The following is an 18,416-nucleotide window of genomic DNA, read 5'->3' as shown; positions in this document are numbered from 1 at the left end:
AATAAAACAAAAAGGAAAATTGTAACGATATTCATTGGTAGACTGCGGACCTTTAGGCAAAATAAAAAATGCTTGCATCGATTGCAAGACACAGGAGCGAGATAAAAATTTCTTTCTTCTTTCAATTATTATATTAACCTCTCAACTTAAAAGCGCGAGACTCGGGTATCGTAATATAATATAATACACACTTTTACAAAATAATTGTTAAGCTGAGAGGTTAAGCTACGACCAACACGCCGGTGCGCTTATAAATCTTTTTAATATGTCCACTGCCTTAAATTGTGCTTATCCATTTTTGTCATAAACGCATCGCAGTCTATTCATTACGCTCTTATACGTGCAGATGCACCCTAAAGTTGTGAATCAGTATGACATTTTCACGGCTGACTATATTCACTGTCGGTTAAACGAATGAAGCCCCATCAAAAGTTTCAAAAATACATGTTTCATACTTGGTTTAAAGCATTAAATGAGTAATAAATGTCGTGAATATGCCAATGTCATCGAGGCATTGCTCTAGTAGGGGAAATGCAATTAGAACGTTAAAGACGCGCGTGAAAAACTGTGGACAGAGCCTGAGGCGCTCAGGCCATGCGATCAGGTCGCCGCGCAGCCGCGTGTTGCAAAATCGCGAGGAAAGTTTCGCGGCTGAGAAACCGGGAACACGGGCTACGTTGGTTCAACAGGCTCCGATCGGCTTTCGGTAAAAAGGCCAAGTTTCGACGAGGCCGAATCAATGTAACTGATTCCCGGCGAGAGTGAATTAAAGTGACTATTCAAACTGGACCGCGGAGGGCAAAGTTCCGCCGGCCCGGTAATCTGTCTGCCAATTTGCCGCATCGACGGCCATTCGCGAGCTATCCAAAAAGAACCAGGGCTCGGCCCGACCCGTGGCCGGGCTTACGTTGGTCAACCCGCTCGAAAGCCCCGGAAAATTCTCCTCTCAACATTTCCGAACTAATAACGCAATTTCGGACTGCTTTTCCGCGACAGGAGACCACTTCTACCGGCTACGTTCCCGGACTCGCATCCGATCCGAGCACACGCACACCGACGAACGTAACCGGACACTTAGGAGTTCCCTAACTCGAGATCAGTTTCTCCGGGAAATCTTTAATCTTGATTAAGAACTCTTTTAGGAGGAAACCTCCTAACGCCGGACACCACTTAGCCCCGGATACTATCATTTCGTTGAATAATTGAAAAATTAAGCTAACAATCCAATGAAACCAGTGAGCATCTCAAAATAAAGAAATTGAAAAGAATAAAATTTACAAGTAATAACAATCAATCCTCTCGAGGCTTATGCTGACTATATTGTTTTTTGTTTAAATATAAATTACAAGAGAAACTTTGAAACTACAAACTAGAATAAACTAAAAGCCAAGAAACGTGAAATTTCAACACCGTGCCGGAATAGCATCGAACAGCAACAATCGAGAAGCAAACTGGAAACATTTGTCGCTTCGTTGCATTTCGATATCTACGGCAGGTGTACCCGCTCTATTTTTGTCGAGTGTATCGCCCCGGTTTCAAGTAATTAAGCAGGTCCTTCGATATGAAATAGAGCGCTTGAAGGGTTAATTAGATCTCGTGGCCCGAGACGCCCCCCGCTCTTGCGCGATCCCTGTTGAACCCGGTGCGTCGAGGACCAGGAACGGACGGTCCTTAATCGTGCACAGACATCCCGAAGACGTCCGGAACATCTTCATGTAAATGAGAGCACCGGCTCGCCAAGATTGCCGGCAACACGGAGTTTGCATGGAACCACTGCAAAACCGGGCGCTTCAACGGCGAGCATTGCGCGTTTATGCGCTTACAAACGGTGCGTTTCTACCAACTGCATTATCGTTCCGGATTCGCAGATCTGCCAGTTTTCGTTGAGAAACAATTCGATTAATTTTTCGTTTGATTAACCTCTTAAGTGCAGCGCGCTCGTCCACGACTCTGTCTCCTAAAAGCCACTATAGTGGTTCGTACCGTTCAAACTGATATTAGGGGTACTCATAAGTAATCAATTATTTGCAAACAATTTGTTTTGCCTTTAGTTCTGTACCGATCGCTAAAGAGGAAACACGTATTCTTTCACAGCTTTCGGTAAAGCAGCCTGTGTTCAAAATATTCTAAAAAATATAATTTTTTTACAACCCTGTAATAAAATGGCCGCGGATCATATTCGTCGTTGCATACTTTGCGATGTCTGGATTTCTACAAGAGGGGGATTGAAAATTTGCAGGAAAGATGGCGAACTGTCCTTGACAATGATGGAGACTATACAATAAATTAAGAAATAAAAACTTGAATTGACTACAAAGTTTGTTTTAGATTTCAAAATAATTGATAACTTATGGGCCCCCCTAATATTTTCCACGAAAACCACTATAGTTGCGTACAGCACTTAAGAGGTTAGAACGGTGATCCTATACGCCGAGCTTGTTGTTCTCATCGTTGAGCGTACACGTAGAGAAGTGTACACGTGTATTGGCGTTCCTGAAGAGGGTTGGAGCAGCGAAATTTTTCTTCAAAATGAGCTTCTCCCGCTGCATACTTCCGGCAAGGGAAGCGGAAATTCGAAAACCGGGCGGTATCATCTGCGACTTCTCTCCTTATTCGCCGGTTCCTCTGACCACTCTGGGGGAACGTTGGCCCAAAAGTGGTTCTCGTTTGCTATCGTCGCGCGTTACGGAGCACTATACAACCCTCGAGGAGCTGGGGAGCAGTAGAAACTGCAGCCGAGCTAGTGGAAGCCCGTCGAACTCTCAGCTCGACCGATTCTGTAGCCGAAACGAACCCCAAACTGTCTTCGCCCTTTGCCGTAAAGGTATCTTCCGGTGTCTGCGGCCGGGGAACGTGGTGTTAGGTCACCGGACAAGTACTATGCTTTCGACTGACCCATCTCCGTTGCAAAAACCAACACTTGAGAAGGCTATAGATCTTCTTAGTAGGTTCTACTTAAGACACGAACGTCTTTTTAAGAAAAACTGCTCACATTATAATTTTCAATTATTATAGGTCATGAAACGCGTTCTTGTGAGTAAAATTTCTAGTACGATTAGAACTTATAAACCGTAAAAAATCACAGTTCGTCTGTAACGGTAACGGACGCTTTGTTCATCGATATTTAAGAAGCTCTTGATCGTTGCAATGAATACTGAACGCAATTCAACGAACACAGTGATTTCTCTATATATGTCGCCCAGGCCTGGAGGATAAACGTCCCGGAACTATCCCCACTACCGCGGGAAGCTCGAGAGGCCTCGAACGCTATGGAGTGTAAATATAACACGGCTCGGGCATGACTCCTGGTGTTGTTGACATATATCGAGAAATCACTGTAGTGCTATAATAATAAGTGATACGAAATTATTAGAGTTAAATCGACGTTTTGAACACGTTATTAATGTATAATATTGGCATGCGTATTTCGCAGTATAAAGCTTGATTATGCCTTTCAACGAACGTTCTAACGTAAAATGTTCACTAAGACCTTTGTTATACAGATTTTTTTAAGCATTCTTTAAAAACGAAAGATAACTGTTTATTTCGATCTCCGGTAAAAGCAGCCGCTGATAGGCGGTTTCGCGTCAACAATGGGCACGGCGGTTCGCCGAACGTTATAAATATTAAACAGCGGGTCGCAGAATTCGTTGAACGGCGTGCTTTGCTAAATAATTCCGGGGAAATGAAACAATCATTAATTTGCATTTATACAACGGGGCCGGCGTAGCTCGTCGAGCCGGGCGAATTGGCGTCGTGACGCCGCATTGTGTTTCCCGAGCCACACCTAGCCACGCTAAACTGCATTTTTGTGTTTCTCCGATTCGAGGTGAATTTCAAAAAATTTATACTATTTTCCTTGACCCTCCAGTGAGCGGATCCTGGATTTCTTCTGGTACAATTGTTAAGAGTCCAAATAAATTTCTATTCTATCTTAACTGTCCCGCTTCTTGCAACTGATCCAGACAATTTTAATTTTGCATAAAGATCCACAGAGCAGCAATAAGGTTGTCAATTCATTGCTTATACAGGGTGTTCAAAAAAGCCATTCAATATTTATATGGTATATAGAACACGCTGTGCTGAGTAATAAAGCCTTAGTAAACGTAGGTCAAAAGGTCAACTGTTTCTGAGATATGAACATTTATGTTGTCTAGCATTATGATCAGCTTATACTTATTTCCATCGTATGGGACGCTCATTTCAGTGTTTATAAACCGCGTTCTGAACGTCTCAATTCAAGTGTCGACAGTAGATTTCATTCGGAATCAGTCAGTTGTGTATCGAGGGAAGCAGGACACGTGGAAAATCTTCTGTAAACATCGAAAGGCAAGTAGTAGATAAATCACGATGTTAGCAAACGAAAATGTTTATATCTCAGAAACGGTTGACCTTTTGACCTATGTAAAGGCTTTTTTACTCAGCACGGTGTGTTCTATACACCATATAAATATTGTATAGGATGTACAGTATATTATCAGTGAACTGCGGATTTTTATGCAATTTTCAATTTTTCAAGGCAAACTTTAGGAAAGCGAAAACGAATGAAATCTAATTCACAGTGGTAGCGACCTTCGCAGATCCGAAATAAATAAAAATCGCACTAAATTCCGTGGAATTTTATATTGTAGGATTGTTTGAAAATTTTCAGACGCCATAAACGCGTAGAGATCTGCAGTCTAATTATTAGTCACAGGAACATGAACAGTTCTCAGTTTTGTTCTTCGCGGAAGGAGGCGTCAAGGACTCGTGAATTTCCACTTTGTTTTGTCTTCTGAAATGGAATCGTGTACATTTTTACGAAACATTTATACACTTCTTAAGCTAATCGTACCTCTCCAATTAACGCGGTAAAATGACGCAGACCAACATGGCTCGAACGGAATAATTCGAACTGGAGCGGCGCGCCAACGAAGGATCGCACGAATTTTTCGCGCATACGGCCAGCCGACGCGATTCCGCTGTAACGTTCCCGTCTATATGCGAACGCGGGCTTTATTTCCATCTATGAATATGTGCATTTTTCGGGACGCGCGTGTTTCGCCGCGTAGCAGAATGTACTTGTTCGCCGTGGCTCTATTCTCGCTGCAACTGCAACGCGGCTGTTCCACGTTGTTTGCGAATGCAGAATTGCCGGAATCGCTCCAATTTAAAAAGGAGTGCCGCGCGACCGCCGGACCGAACGACGTCGCGACGCTCTGACGGACTTATCAACCGACTTGGATAAGCTCGATCCACACGTCGACGCCAATGTTTACCTCCTGTCACCGCTGTACCTCCAATCGTACGTTTCGTTCTCTTTTCCTCTCGACCAATCGGGGTTTGTTTTGCAAACTTCGACACACGTGTTTCTACGCTGGTGTCTTTTTCTCTTTGTTTTTTCAAGTGGTGCAGGAGTTCGAGAAAGTCGAGGACCCTCGGAAGATGAACAATCACCCAAGTCTGGCTCGTGATCAAACGATCATTGTAATCATGAATCGGAGACATCGAGCGTCACGTGGAAATGTCACCTTCTGACGTAACAGATCTCAACTCCTTCTCCTGAGAACCTCGTACTACTTCATTCGTGGCGGCAACTTGAAATTGGCAGAATCTACTCTCTACTAACATCGGCAGAAAGGCCTCCGGCGTTCTCGAAAAGACGAAGCACTAGTATCGTCAACTTTCTCTACGGATCATTACGGAAAATTCTCTGCATCAATTAGTAACGATAGAAGCCAAGCAAAAAGTTCTGTCTTACTTTAATTATTTCAAAAGGTTGCGTTTAATTGCACCGACTCGTTCTTATCATAGATGCGTAAACTCCTCAGTCTACAGTGATTTCTTTATATATGTCGTCAACGCCTGGATGATAAACGGCACGGAATTATCCCCACTACCGGGGGAAGCTCGAGAGGCCTCGGACGCCGAGGAGTGTAAACATAACACGGCTCGGGCATGTCTCCTGGACGATATATGACGCTGGCAAAAGAGCTTTGTTGTTGACATATATCGAGAATTCATTGTACTGATCAGCCCTAGAGACTTTTTGGTTTGAATGCGAATAAAAATTCTGCTTGGCGAGTGGAAATGAGACTTTCTCTTGAAATTGCTATGGAGAGAGAAATTGTTTAGATCCTTTTTACACAGCACAGCCATTTAGAAGCCCTCGAACAGGTTCTCGGTAAGCAAAGTGTTAATTGCAACGCGGTGTATAATAACTCACGCGCATTGCGGATAAATATATATGTACGTAACAACTTTCTACAGGGGAGCATATGAGTCACTATATTTGCTAAACAGATTCCCGGCAGCTCTGTTCTAAAATCACCGATCCTTGCCGTTATTAAATAATTCCGAAATGCACGCGTCGCCGATTATGAATAGGACGATATTCGTTACAGAGCGGAGGACTCCAGGATCGCTGTCGCAATTACCGTAAGCGGTTTTAGGATTTGCAATTCTGATGGGGGGCGCCGGAGTCGATATCGATCGCTACTTAATAGAACGCCGGCGTGTTCGGACAAGGACCGAACGAGATTAGAAAACGGCGCCGTTATTTAACCGGGCCAAATAGAAAATCGTTCGCCGATCGATTTTACACGGTCAGACGGAAAAATCTCGCCTGTCAAACCAATTCCAATTTTTTTTCTGCTAAATGAAATTCATTCTATTCATTCTGTTCTCAACCATAGTCGCCAGATCGAGACTTGTTTCTCTGATTTCCCCTTCCAGCGCGCTATTCCCCCACGCTTCCGCCACGATCCCGTCACGTGACGCGTTCCGCCTCTGTCGTGTCTGCATCACAATGTCACGTGACTAATCCGGTACCGGCAGAGAGGGGGTAAAGTTTTTCCCCTCAATCCGTGCTCCTTCCCCTCATCTGACCACGCTGGTTCCAACGAAGTTGCAATTTTGTGGTTTTCAAGTTCAAACTGAATTTAGGATTTCTGCGACTCTTTTGAACGTAGACGCCATAGTACTAGAATATACCAGATTGTATCAGAATATACTAGAATATATCAGAATATGCCGGAATATATCAGAATATTCCAGAATATACTAGAATATACCAGAATATACCACAATATACTCTAATATACCAGAATATACTAGAATATACCAGAATATACCAGAATAAACCAGAATATGCCAGAATATACCAGAATAAACCGGAATGTACCAGAATATACCAGAATATACTAGAATATACCAGAATATTCCAGAATATACTAGAATATACCAGAATAAACCGGAATATACCAGAATATACCAGAATATACTAGAATATACCAGAATATACCAGAATTTACCAGAATATACTAGAATATAACAGAATATGCAGGAATATACTAGAATATACTAGAATATACTAGAATATACTAGAATATACTAGGACGCTCACTGGCGTCTACGTTGACGTCTAGTGCTCATATTATATTTTTACGTCTAGTAGCTTTTACAAATATATTTCTAGGTAGTGGATGTCGAGTAAATTTGCAATACTCTGATGTTTTCGAGTAAAACGGTCCATCAGCTGTCCGAGTGGCTGGATTTTCTGCGACGATAAGGAGAAATCGTCGAATCGATGAATTTTTCAGGATTTCCGCGGAAGGATCGTGAACAACTAGCCAGCTGGACAAAACGGCGGGCTGTGCGAGTTAATTACCGTAAATTAATAAGCGCGCCGATGCGACGGGCGACGCGACATTACCATGAAAACGATATAACGGAGAAAATATCGCAACGACGTATCATTGACTCGGTTGCGAAAGCAAAATATCTGATTTACGGGACACTCGTGCTCCGCGCCCGGCGCGGCGCAGCGCGGCGCAGCGGCCGAGCATTTTCAGCTGCAATTCGTTGCAGCCCGTAATTGCGCTCTAAACGAGGGCATCTCATTTCGCCCGGTCAACGATGCCGGCTCGGCAAAAACGATAAATAAGCTGAATAATGCGTGCGCGGACACTATTTCTCATTTCGCTCGCAGTTACTTATCCCTGTACTTGCGAACGCATCTGCAAAATCCGAATTCGACCAGCTCGAATTCGAAAAAGTGCTGAAATGCACCTAGGACTGACTCACTGGCAGAACCGACTCGAGTCCGCACACAAAAATGATATTTACCAATGTAAAAACTTAATCGTTCATCGTTAACGAATACGAACACGTTGGCACCCAAGCGGTCTCGCGCTGTAATTCAGCATCGAGGAATGTCACGTTCCGCGAAAAGCAATAACAAATCCGTTTCCAACAGCCGAAAGTTTCTGGTCGGCAACGCGAACACACTTTCCACGCCGTACCGATTTCTGTAAAATAACTTATGGAGACGGAAGCTTGCGTGAGGATCCACAGTCGCGATCGAACGAACACCAACGCGATTCGCGTAAGTCGCGTCGCGTCGTTGGTCTCGATTATGCAACTCGCTCGCCGGGTCGAATCGAAAGTGAGATCGTTGCTTCCAGCGAGCGATCGCGTGCCGTAACGCGTGGACGCCGCACCGCGCCGCGCGCCGAATCGGCTCGGCTCGGCTCGTAAAAGAAAACAGGAAACGTCTAATCGTTTCGACTGAAATACTGCTTTTTCCGGGTCGTACAGGGCCAAGATCCTCTAATCGGTCGCAATCACGGAACCGGAAGAGCTACATGTAAACGAATACAAGAAACGGAAACTACTTTGGAATTTCTTTGCTCTTCCAATAGTTTTAGTAGGTTAACAAACATTGCACTGATAGACTTAAACTCTTTCGGTTTGTCTGCCGTTTTAAATTGCGGTCACTCGTTCTCGTCGTAAATGCATAAAATCCGTGATCTGTTCATTATATTGAAATTAACCCACTTGCATCATTAGCGTATACAGGGTGAGCCACTTAATACCGGCCACCTGAATAACTGGGTTCCTATTGGTGACAGGAAAAAACGCATCAGGCCAAAATTATTTGGTATCGAGGGGCTGATTATCCGATGTTAATAGTTTTTTGATAGGTGGAGGCGTCAAGTAGATATGAAGGTCATCTCTTTTTTTTATTAATGGAACCACATATTTTTGAACTCCTACGGTTGCAGCCCTTCTCGAGACAATTTCGACGATATAGTCATTCAAGGTCGTTCAAGGTCATAAACGTTAACAAGGTGAAAGAATATAAATTCATTGTGAATGCTACGTAATAGGATATTTTCTTTATTATTAAAGCAATCGAACCGAGTCAATTCAAAATGTAAACAATGTGCTTCAATCCAAGTGTTGTCTATTCGCAAATGTTCCGCCATCTTGCAATGTCTGTATTTAATGTTTATTCTTGCGAATAGTACAATCGATCCGGAGAATCGATTTCCGCGCTGGATGGAAGCAACTTGGACAAGCTAGATCAGTTGAATAGCTAACCGTGGAGCGTCTAGATCGTGTCTACTCGTAAATAGGTCGCTCCTCGACAGAATAGTCAGCATTTCCAAAGAGAATTTGTCCAACTCGAAAGAGATCCGAGCACGAGCGAGCAGCGTTGTAACTTAGAGACTCGAACACGGAGGAAGCTAGTCGAAAGGACATATACTCGGATTAAATCTCTTAAGAAGAGCTCTTCGTTTCCCCAAAAAATCAACACCGCTTTCAGTCGGTCAGAGTCGGAGTAGAGGTCAAGCGGTCCCGAATTGCTGAAAGACACGAGAGAGAGAGAGAGAGAGAGAGAGAGAGAATTTCTGGAATCGGTTCGAATCGGTTCGAAACGGTTTACGCGGGAAATGAACGGCCCGCTTTCACGTCGGTACCCGGCTTGTCTCTCTTTGACAGAGAGGGCTAATGGCGACGTACAAAAGTAACGACCGTCCTTAGACCCGCCTACGCATCACCTGCCTAATTCCTTAAAGTGTCCTCCTTTCTCTCTGTCCCTCCCTTTTTCTCTGTTTAGCAAGGTCTACGGGGTCTAAATCGCTTTATCACGCGACACGGCTCGCGATCCTTTTCCCGAGCGTGGACTTGATTCTGAATGGGCGAAACGCGATATAAGAGTCGCCGCTGAAAGATCGACCCTTTCCGAGCCATTAGTGGCCCGGAAAGGTGGTGCAGATGCCATTCGAGAGTGGTTCGCTCTTAGAATTTGAACGCTTTCCTAATATCGCTGGACTCGGACTCGCCGGGACACCCTCCACCTTCCTCTCGAGGAAAACCACCCATCGCCAAATCGATTTTCCTTTTTAAACTCGTTTACTCGTTTGGGATTCGCGTCAGCTTCGTTGTGTATGCTGTAGTTTAACCATTGGTAACTAAGCTGTCCTGCAGGTAACATTCTCCTTAAACGTTCGTAGAACTGTAAACGTTCATTAACCTCTTTGCTGTGCGTCACGAGTATACTCGTCATCCAGGAGTTTCAATTGCTTTTGCTTCCGACGAGTATACTCGTCATCAATATAATATCAATCTACTTCCCCCAATAAGTATACTCGTTATCAAGATGTAACAGTTGTGTGTGCCTCGACGAGTTTACTCGTCATCAATATATAAAAATTGTTTGTGCTTGCGACGAGTATACTCGTCATCAATATAATGACAATTTGCTTCCCACAACAAGTATACTCGTTATCAAGATGTAACAGTTGTGTGTGCCTCGACGAGTTTACTCGTCATCGATATATAAAAATTGTTTGTGCTTTCGACGAGTATACTCGTCATCAATATAATGACAATTTGCTTCCCCCAACAAGTATACTCGTTATCAAGATGTAACAGTTGTGTGTGCCTCGACGAGTTTACTCGTCATCGATATGTAACGACTGTTTGTGCTTTCGACGAGTATGCTCGTCATAAATATAATGACAGTTTACTTCCCCCAACAAGTATACTCGTTATCAAGATGTAACAGTTGTGTGTGTCTGAACGAGTTTACTCGTCACCAATATATAAAAATTGTTTGTGCTTGCGACGAGTATACTCGTCATCAATATAAGGACAATTTACTTCCCCCAGCAAATATACTCGTTATCAAGATGTAACAATGGTGTGTGCCTCGGCGAGTTTACTCGTCGTCGATATGTAACGAGTGTTTGTGCTTTCGATTCGTCATCAATATATATGAATTGTTTGATCTTTCGACGAGTATACTCGTTATAAAGATATAACGATTGTTTGTGTTTCGGCGAGTGTATTCGTCAGCAAGAAATTACAGTGGTTGTTTGAAACATTAGGAACAAATGTAATCTGCAAAGCGGATCGTCCGACATCGTAATATTCAGGTATTCCGTTCGCCATTTTTAGAGGCACTTTTGAGTCGCCATTCAAGAATGAGATTCGCGGAATGTCTAGAAACGAAGGGGCGCTAAACGTTAACCGTTTCTATCCGTGCCTATTACGCTAAATACCGAAAGCCGTAGGAGATCGTGGTTCCTCCCATACTGGCGCAAATAACCGTCGAGATGGGCCATTCGCGATAGCGTACGGAACACACGGAATCGCACTGTTACGCGCGAGATTAAAACTTGAATTGTAACATGCACAAATTTCCACGTCGCAGTTTGCCGAAATTGACGTAACATTATGCCCGCTTCGAAGAATAATTTCGATGGTCTTAATATTCGTTCCATGGCCCCCTCGTGCACTTCGAAATAGTTGCAAAACAGATCTTACGACGACGCTTGATCAATATCTTTGCTCTTTAAATCAACAATTAGCATTTCACTAATATTAGTATTTCATAATATAATATATAATATTAGTATTTCAATAACACCTAATAATTAACTCTACGTCGATCCGAGGGAAGAGAAAGAAATCATACTTTTTATAACGTTTCGAAACAGAAAGAAATTGTACATTTTACAATACGTGGGAGCAGAAAGAAATCCGAGAATTTACAGCGTTTAGAAACAGAAGGAAATCAGACACTTTGCAGAGTCTACAAACGGAAAGAAACTACACGATTCACTCAGTCTAGAAACAGAAAAATATTAGGCAATTCATCGTCTTTAAAAGCAGACTATGATCGCAGCAGCACACTGTATCACATATCTGTATCGTGCGTAAGTAAAGGCCACGGACACTCTGAGCATGAATCGGCGCTATCCGCTTCCGTGTTACGCTAACGATAAAATAAAACTGTTTACCGCCTCGCACGGGCGGAAAAACCGTATCGTATGAAAAGCACGGTGTGCTCGATCTCATTACCGTAAAAGTAGCGTAAATAAATCGGAACCGACAACAAATAAAACAGTCGATAATTCGTACGAGCCGAAGAACACAATTCCACGAAGCAAGGAGGAATCGATCTCGAGGCAATTACTGGTCGACCTCGTAACCTCGTCGATGATCGTCTCGATGATGCTCTTGGTTCTCGTGTCGTTTTCCTCGGGCTTCGGCATAGTTAGAACGTCTCTCAGCTCGGTGCTGACGGTGCACGCGCTCTGTCCCGGTTCGTGCATGTAGCCGAACTTGCAGACGCACTTGTAGCTGCCGGGCATGTTGATGCACATCTCGCCGTCTTCCGAGGAACAATCATGCGTGCTACGTGTGCATTCGTTCACGTCCACGCAGATCCCGTATCTGGACGACCATTCGTATCCTTTTTCCCGACAGTCGCAGCTTACGTTTATTTGATTCGCCACCAGACTGAGCAACTCCTGATTATCTTGGCGATTCAGAGTGCACTCTTTCCTAGCTGTGAACCAGCAAAATTTTTATAAACATCTATTTTCTATTCATTGTCCACTTGAAATATCCGTGCTATTTCAACGCATACACTGTGTCCCACGAACTCATTTATATGTTGTTTCTTAAACCCTACGACTTCTGTAAGTGACATTTTCTCGTACCGTTTGAAATAACCAAGATATTCAAGTGGACAGAGTTCGTGGGACACACTGTATTTGACCAGCATATTTTCACTGTTCATTTCTCTGCTCATTTTCGACAAGTTGTTATTGCATTTCATCTTGCTGTTCTTCGCTATCGTTTTCAACAAATGACGATTCGGATTATTTTAACACGTTCACGATTGAACATAATAAGAATTGAAGAAGTTCATTTGAGTCACCGGTGTTGAAGAAGCTCTTTTATTTAATGCAAGATGTAAAATGTAATTGACTCAGAGTAACAATGTTACTCGAAATCCTGCAGCACCGAATCGGAATAACGTCGTTAGGCAAAATCTGGCACCGATTCGGAATAACAATTTCCCGAAAATTCAGCACTGAATCGGGCTCCTCGCTGGAAACGCAACACGGTCTATTGGATTCGTCGCAAGGCGTCGACGGAATCGTGAGAAACGTCGGAACAAGCAAAGAAATTTGTTACCGCAGAGCTGGTAGACGTTAACAGGCGCGGCGGCGGGTCGTTAAGCGGAGCGCATAATTGATAAATATCGCGGCGAGGAATAGCAGACGCCGCGATAACAGCGTGTTTCATGGCCGATGAAACGCAATATTCCGGAACGAAATTAGCCGAGGTGTTTGGCTCGGAAAACGGAAGCAATCCTCTTAGGACGGGAGATGGAGAGAGAGAGAGAGAGAGAGAGAGAGAAAATCGGTAGTTGATTTCTACGCACATGCCGTGTTCCCATCGTGGCAGGGGTTTCGCGGCGAGCGATAGCAATCCGACATGTGTATGATTTGCCTCATGGGACAGCAGTGATCGGGACAGAAACTGTAAAGCGCGCAGGCATACGGTTTGGTGTCGTCGGCCCGCGGATCACCGTTCCCACCGTTGACCTCGCAGTTCGCATGATTGTCGCAGGCCTCGCCGAAAATGCTCAGCTCTGGGACGCCTAACATCGTGTACCAGCACATGTAGTAGCTCACAGTCGTCCGCCACTGGAACCGTTCTGGAACAATCGAAACAATCGCGGAATTGTTTAAACCTTATTTCTTCGTCTCTTCTTCAAGTTCACAGAAAATTGTTATATTCAGACCTACACTTGTCTAATTGTGCTTGGCTTTGCATGGCAACCAAGGGAAGAATGAAGAGAAGGTTTTTTAATGCTTCTTCTTCTCTGGTTCAAGTTCACAGAAAATTTTTATATTCAGAGCTACACTTCTCTAATTGTGCTTGGCTGTGCATGGCGACCAAGGGGAGAATGAAGAGAAGGTTTTTTAATGCTTCTTCTTCTCTCGTTCAAGTTCACAGAAAATTTTTATATTCAGAGCTACACTTGTCTAATTGTGCTTGGCTGTGCATGGCGACCAAGGGAAGAATGAAGAGAAGGTTTTTTAATGCTTCTTCTTCTCTTGTTCAAGTTCACGAATACTTTTTGAACGAATTGAGGGGTATCGAAAGAACATGCAAAGAATGTGTAAGAATGCTTCGAAGGCGGGGAGCAGAGAGGAGAGATCGAAAGGCTGTGAAAGCGGGCGTTGTTGGGATATTGATCGTTAACTCGGGGATCCTTGATTGAAGTATCCCGGAAGGGGATAAGGGCACTTGCCTATCGGACCTTGGAAGGGAACCGCGGTTAGTCTGTCACGCTTCTGAGCGGCTTGACAGTCCTTTTGAGCGGCCAGGACCTGCTTACTATTGTGCACCAGGTTCCAATTCTGCTCTTTCATGATCGTGGCGGTGTCGTCCTCTCGCCTCAGGCCTGCGAGCTTAACGTTTTTTTCGAGATACTTCAGACACTCGACGAAACTCGCCTCGCAGTATCTGTAATCGATCATTTAGGTTTGCAACACCAGGGTGTCATTATTTTTCAATTACCACCCGTCCATCGCAAAGAACATCCTCCCGACCTTATAATTCGCGCTCTGGAAAATGAAAAACTCCGCGGGAATTATTTTCAGCATTTATGCATGTAGTTTTTTTTTCCGAGAGACAATTAATCGACATTCTTTTTCATTTTCGACATGAGATTGTAATTAACTTTAATGGATTTATCTTGATGCGTGTTCTCTCGGCTCGAACTTACGTTTCCAAACATTTGAATCGCTATATTGGAAGCCATCCAAAAGTCAATTTGACGAAATCCTTTACTGTTTACTCTTGCCTCGCGATGCAATCGATCGCAATTTTTGGCTCGCTGGTATGAGATTATTTTTATTCTAAAATTGCAGCCAATCTATCGTGAAGTGTGTACTTTAAACTTTAGTTTGCGCTCTCGAAAATTAAAAAGACTCCTCTGGAAGCCATCGAAAAATTAAATTTAGCTACCTTTCCCGCTCCTGTTCTATTTACCCGGGGCAATTTATTGAAATTTTTCAATTTTAACCGCGGGACCGTATTTTCAAATCGCTATGAATCTAGCACGAGCTGCACTCTTCCAACATTCATTTTCGGAAACCGAACACTCGGAGAGCGACGCGGGCAGTTTAAGAAACGTCATCGAGGAATTAATTTGAACCTTGATTCTCGCGACCAATCGATCGAGATTTTCAAAATTTCCGACGTGGAATCGTGTTTATTTTCAAATTGCAACCACCCTATCGAAGAGTGCTTTCTTCCAGCTTTTACATCCGATCGTGAAAACTAAAAAATCTCTACGAGACACTGCAGAAAAACCAATTTTAAGGAATTTCTACCTTTTGATTCTTGTTTCTCGAGATTTTTTGAATGAGATCGCGGTTATTTGAAAATTGCGATCATACACATTTCTAGCTTCAATTTGAGCTCTCGAAAATTGAAAACTCCTTCCGGGAAGGGGTCTGGAAATTAATCTTCGAATGCCTCTTGATACGCGCTCCTCTCGATCTCGATCTCGATTTTTAGATTTTAGAGTCACGCGCTATCGGGTCGAACATCCGTCACGTGGTACACATCCCGACTGCCTCTAGAAGAGGATATAAACGTTCCGTGCCGGATCGAGGTTTCAATCCAATTTTAAGTGAAAAATGTTAGACACACACACACAAGGTTGTTCTTATTTTACCCGTAGCCGGCCGTAATAATTCATGTCTTCCGGAATATATTGATGATCGATCAAATCGGGCAGCCGGTCAATTTACACTGTTGAATTATGAAACGTAACCTTATCGCCTCCGAAAGCGCGCAGGTGCGCTTTAAAACACAATGAAAGCCGAGACTCGACAACGAAATTCCACAAATCGTGGCATCTCTCGAACAACGAGAATTAATTCTCATTAGTGAAAATACCCGCTCGGTTACATGTTCGTTCGTTACTAGACTGCGGATTTTATGCACTCACGATGCAAATGGATACGAACAATTTCAAGCTGTGCATACTGAAAAAAATTTAAGGACATCGGTGTATTAGTTTCAGCTTAATAAAATAATTCAAAGAAGAAAGAAAATGTCAATCAATGCAAACAATTATTATCTTAGACAAAGACCCGCCATCTATTCATTACCGGCAAATAAAATCTTATTTCCTCCTTTTTATTTCCCATTCGTTGTCGGAGTCAAATTTTTCTCATCTCTGCATCGCACAACGTGCATTTCCTGTAATATTGCGTCTTTGTGAGAAAGATACAGAAATAATTAAATTTAAGTTGTTTCCAAATAATAAAAACCAAAATCGACGATCTGCTAATATCGAAAAGAATTGTGATGGTGACGTTCGATCAGGCCCGGGCAACTTCTCCTTCACATCCTCCACTATCAACTATTTCATGCTTTGCCTAGCGTGACTGCGAACATAATGCGTATACTGTCCGTGCCTCACAAGAAGTCTCTTGGGACGGCACAAGGACAAAGGGGACACTCGCTCCGCCAATCCCCACCGTTGACGCTCCAGTGTGCTTAGGCTTTGACGTCACACGCTACATAGTATGTGCAACCGCTTTAGCCAATAGAGCTGCTGGAGGCGTGCCCCTTCCACTCTGACCAATCAGTCCCGCATTCCTTTCACGACACTTCTTGTGCGGCACGCACAGTACACTCCGCAGGAGTTTGGTAGGATATCTCATGAGTGGGGAGAGGAGTCTTCTGTGGCTCGCGATTCGCCAGCAGTGTCGTCACAGATCAAGACTTGTTCCCCCACTCCAATTTCCCCTTCTACCGCGCTATTCCCCCACGCTTCTGTCCGGTCACGTGACGCGTTTCGTCTCTGTCGTGCACACTCCGTAACTTTTTCCCCTCGATTCCCTCCCCTCATCAGGCGACACTGATCGCAAGTTGCCGAGGCCTGTGCTAGGTGATCCATGCCTCGAAAATCGGTACTCTGGCCATCTTTGTAAGAAATGGCGGCACCGTTCAACGGAACGCCGATATTCGCTTACAATAGGTCGTTGTCCGGCGTAGAAGTTAAAATAAACAAGGTGCCGCACAAAAGGAACTAATTAAAGAGCAACCGGGAGCCGTTGAATGGTTAACGAGTCCCGCTTTTTCATGGTAATAAAGGTCGCCGTTATTGTCGGTACGTTGACGAAACCCGGCGAATTCTGAAGCACTACGGGCGACGGGGTGGGGTTGCAGGGTGCACAGCGCGGAGCGTATATGTTCGGCTCGGTTATGGAATAATCGAGCGGCCGGTCGACAAAGCGTTTAGGAATCGGAGGATCCGGGGATCGTGGATCGGCCACGGACGGAACGCAATACCTGCGCACTTCCCAATGCAAAGATCTTAAAGGCTTCCTCGGGAACTCCTCGTAAAGTCTGCTCGGCGAGTCCTCGAGCTTCTTGTAATAACGCCGATCGAAGTCCTGGAATTTGTGCGCCCGGATGTAGTACGCGACGTCCCGGATAACCCTGTTCGCGTCCCAGCTCGCGTCCCAGTCGTCCCCGGTCTCGTCCACGTCCGGCACGATCGTTATTTTTACGTTGGGATCCATAACCTGTTCCGTCATAGCCACCGTCACATCGAGATCCTCCTCCATCCCGTCCGCCTCCTCTCTCGCTAACTCTGTCGTGCTACCTGCCACCTGAGACTCCTCGTTCTGTGCCGAGCAACACCTTTGCACCGCGCACAGGTGAAACATTGCGAAGAATATCGCACGGCAAGCCATTGGAAAAGTCGTTCGCGTCGATTCGTAGTTGTTTGCCGCGAACGAAAAACATTCTGTTCGGCATGCAATCCTATCAGTGTCGCCAGATCGAGAAAATCGAGGGGAGTACAGTGTACCCCCTCTCCGATGACCAGAGTAATGTTTGACACGTTGCGCGTGCGCGATGGGGACGCAACAATAACATAACATGTCGCAAGTTTTAGGTTATTACCGCTTATCGTACCTGGACGATAGTACAATTCTAAACGCCAGCGTCGCCTCAATCGCGCAGGCACCACGCGGCACGTCACGTGACCAGTCTACGGTCTTAGTGGGGGATGTTGGAGTGTGCTCATGGTGGTGGAATGGGATAGTGGAGGGGGAAATGGAGGAGAGGAAAAAGAGTCCAGTTTTGGACTCTTCTGGCGACACTGAATCCCATAATATCGGGTCAGGAGTGTGAAGAGGACTCGCTTGTGGCTCGTGAGCCTCCCAAAGTCGCCAGATGAGGGGAAGGAGCTCAAATCGAGGAGGAAACGTTACCCTCTCTCTGTCAGCACCCCGGAGTATGCGTGACAGAGGGGA

General features: G+C 44.5%; 1 protein-coding gene across 1 annotated transcript; it reads right to left on the bottom strand.

Moving 5' to 3' along the window:
- Positions 1–11,739: 11,739 nt before the first annotated feature.
- On the bottom strand, positions 11,740–17,707 carry LOC143355396 (uncharacterized). The gene is made up of 4 exons (XM_076790175.1): positions 17,446–17,707; positions 14,384–14,598; positions 13,508–13,783; positions 11,740–12,622 (listed from the first exon to the last, which is right to left on the bottom strand). The coding sequence occupies exons 1-4, from the start codon at positions 17,691–17,693 to the stop codon at positions 12,129–12,131; spliced, it is 1,233 nt and encodes a 410-aa protein (XP_076646290.1). The 5' UTR covers positions 17,694–17,707; the 3' UTR covers positions 11,740–12,128.
- Between the last annotated feature and the right edge of the window lie 709 nt (positions 17,708–18,416).

Source organism: Halictus rubicundus, chromosome 7 (genome assembly GCF_050948215.1).
Source record: "Halictus rubicundus isolate RS-2024b chromosome 7, iyHalRubi1_principal, whole genome shotgun sequence".
NCBI classification, from domain to species: domain Eukaryota; kingdom Metazoa; phylum Arthropoda; class Insecta; order Hymenoptera; family Halictidae; genus Halictus; species Halictus rubicundus.
This window is presented reverse-complemented; position numbering and strand designations above follow the sequence as displayed.

Bases quoted from the DNA above. Each gene is read 5' to 3' on its own strand.
- LOC143355396 (XM_076790175.1), bottom strand. From the start codon at position 17,693: ATGACGGAACAGGTTATGGATCCCAACGTAAAAATAACGATCGTGCCG. The intron at 14,599-17,445 runs GTATTGCGTTCC...GATCGATTACAG, and splicing joins TTGCATTGGGAAGTGCGCAG to ATACTGCGAGGCGAGTTTCG. The intron at 12,623-13,507 runs GTGCGTAGAAAT...GCTGGTTCACAG, and splicing joins CCACGATGGGAACACGGCAT to CTAGGAAAGAGTGCACTCTG.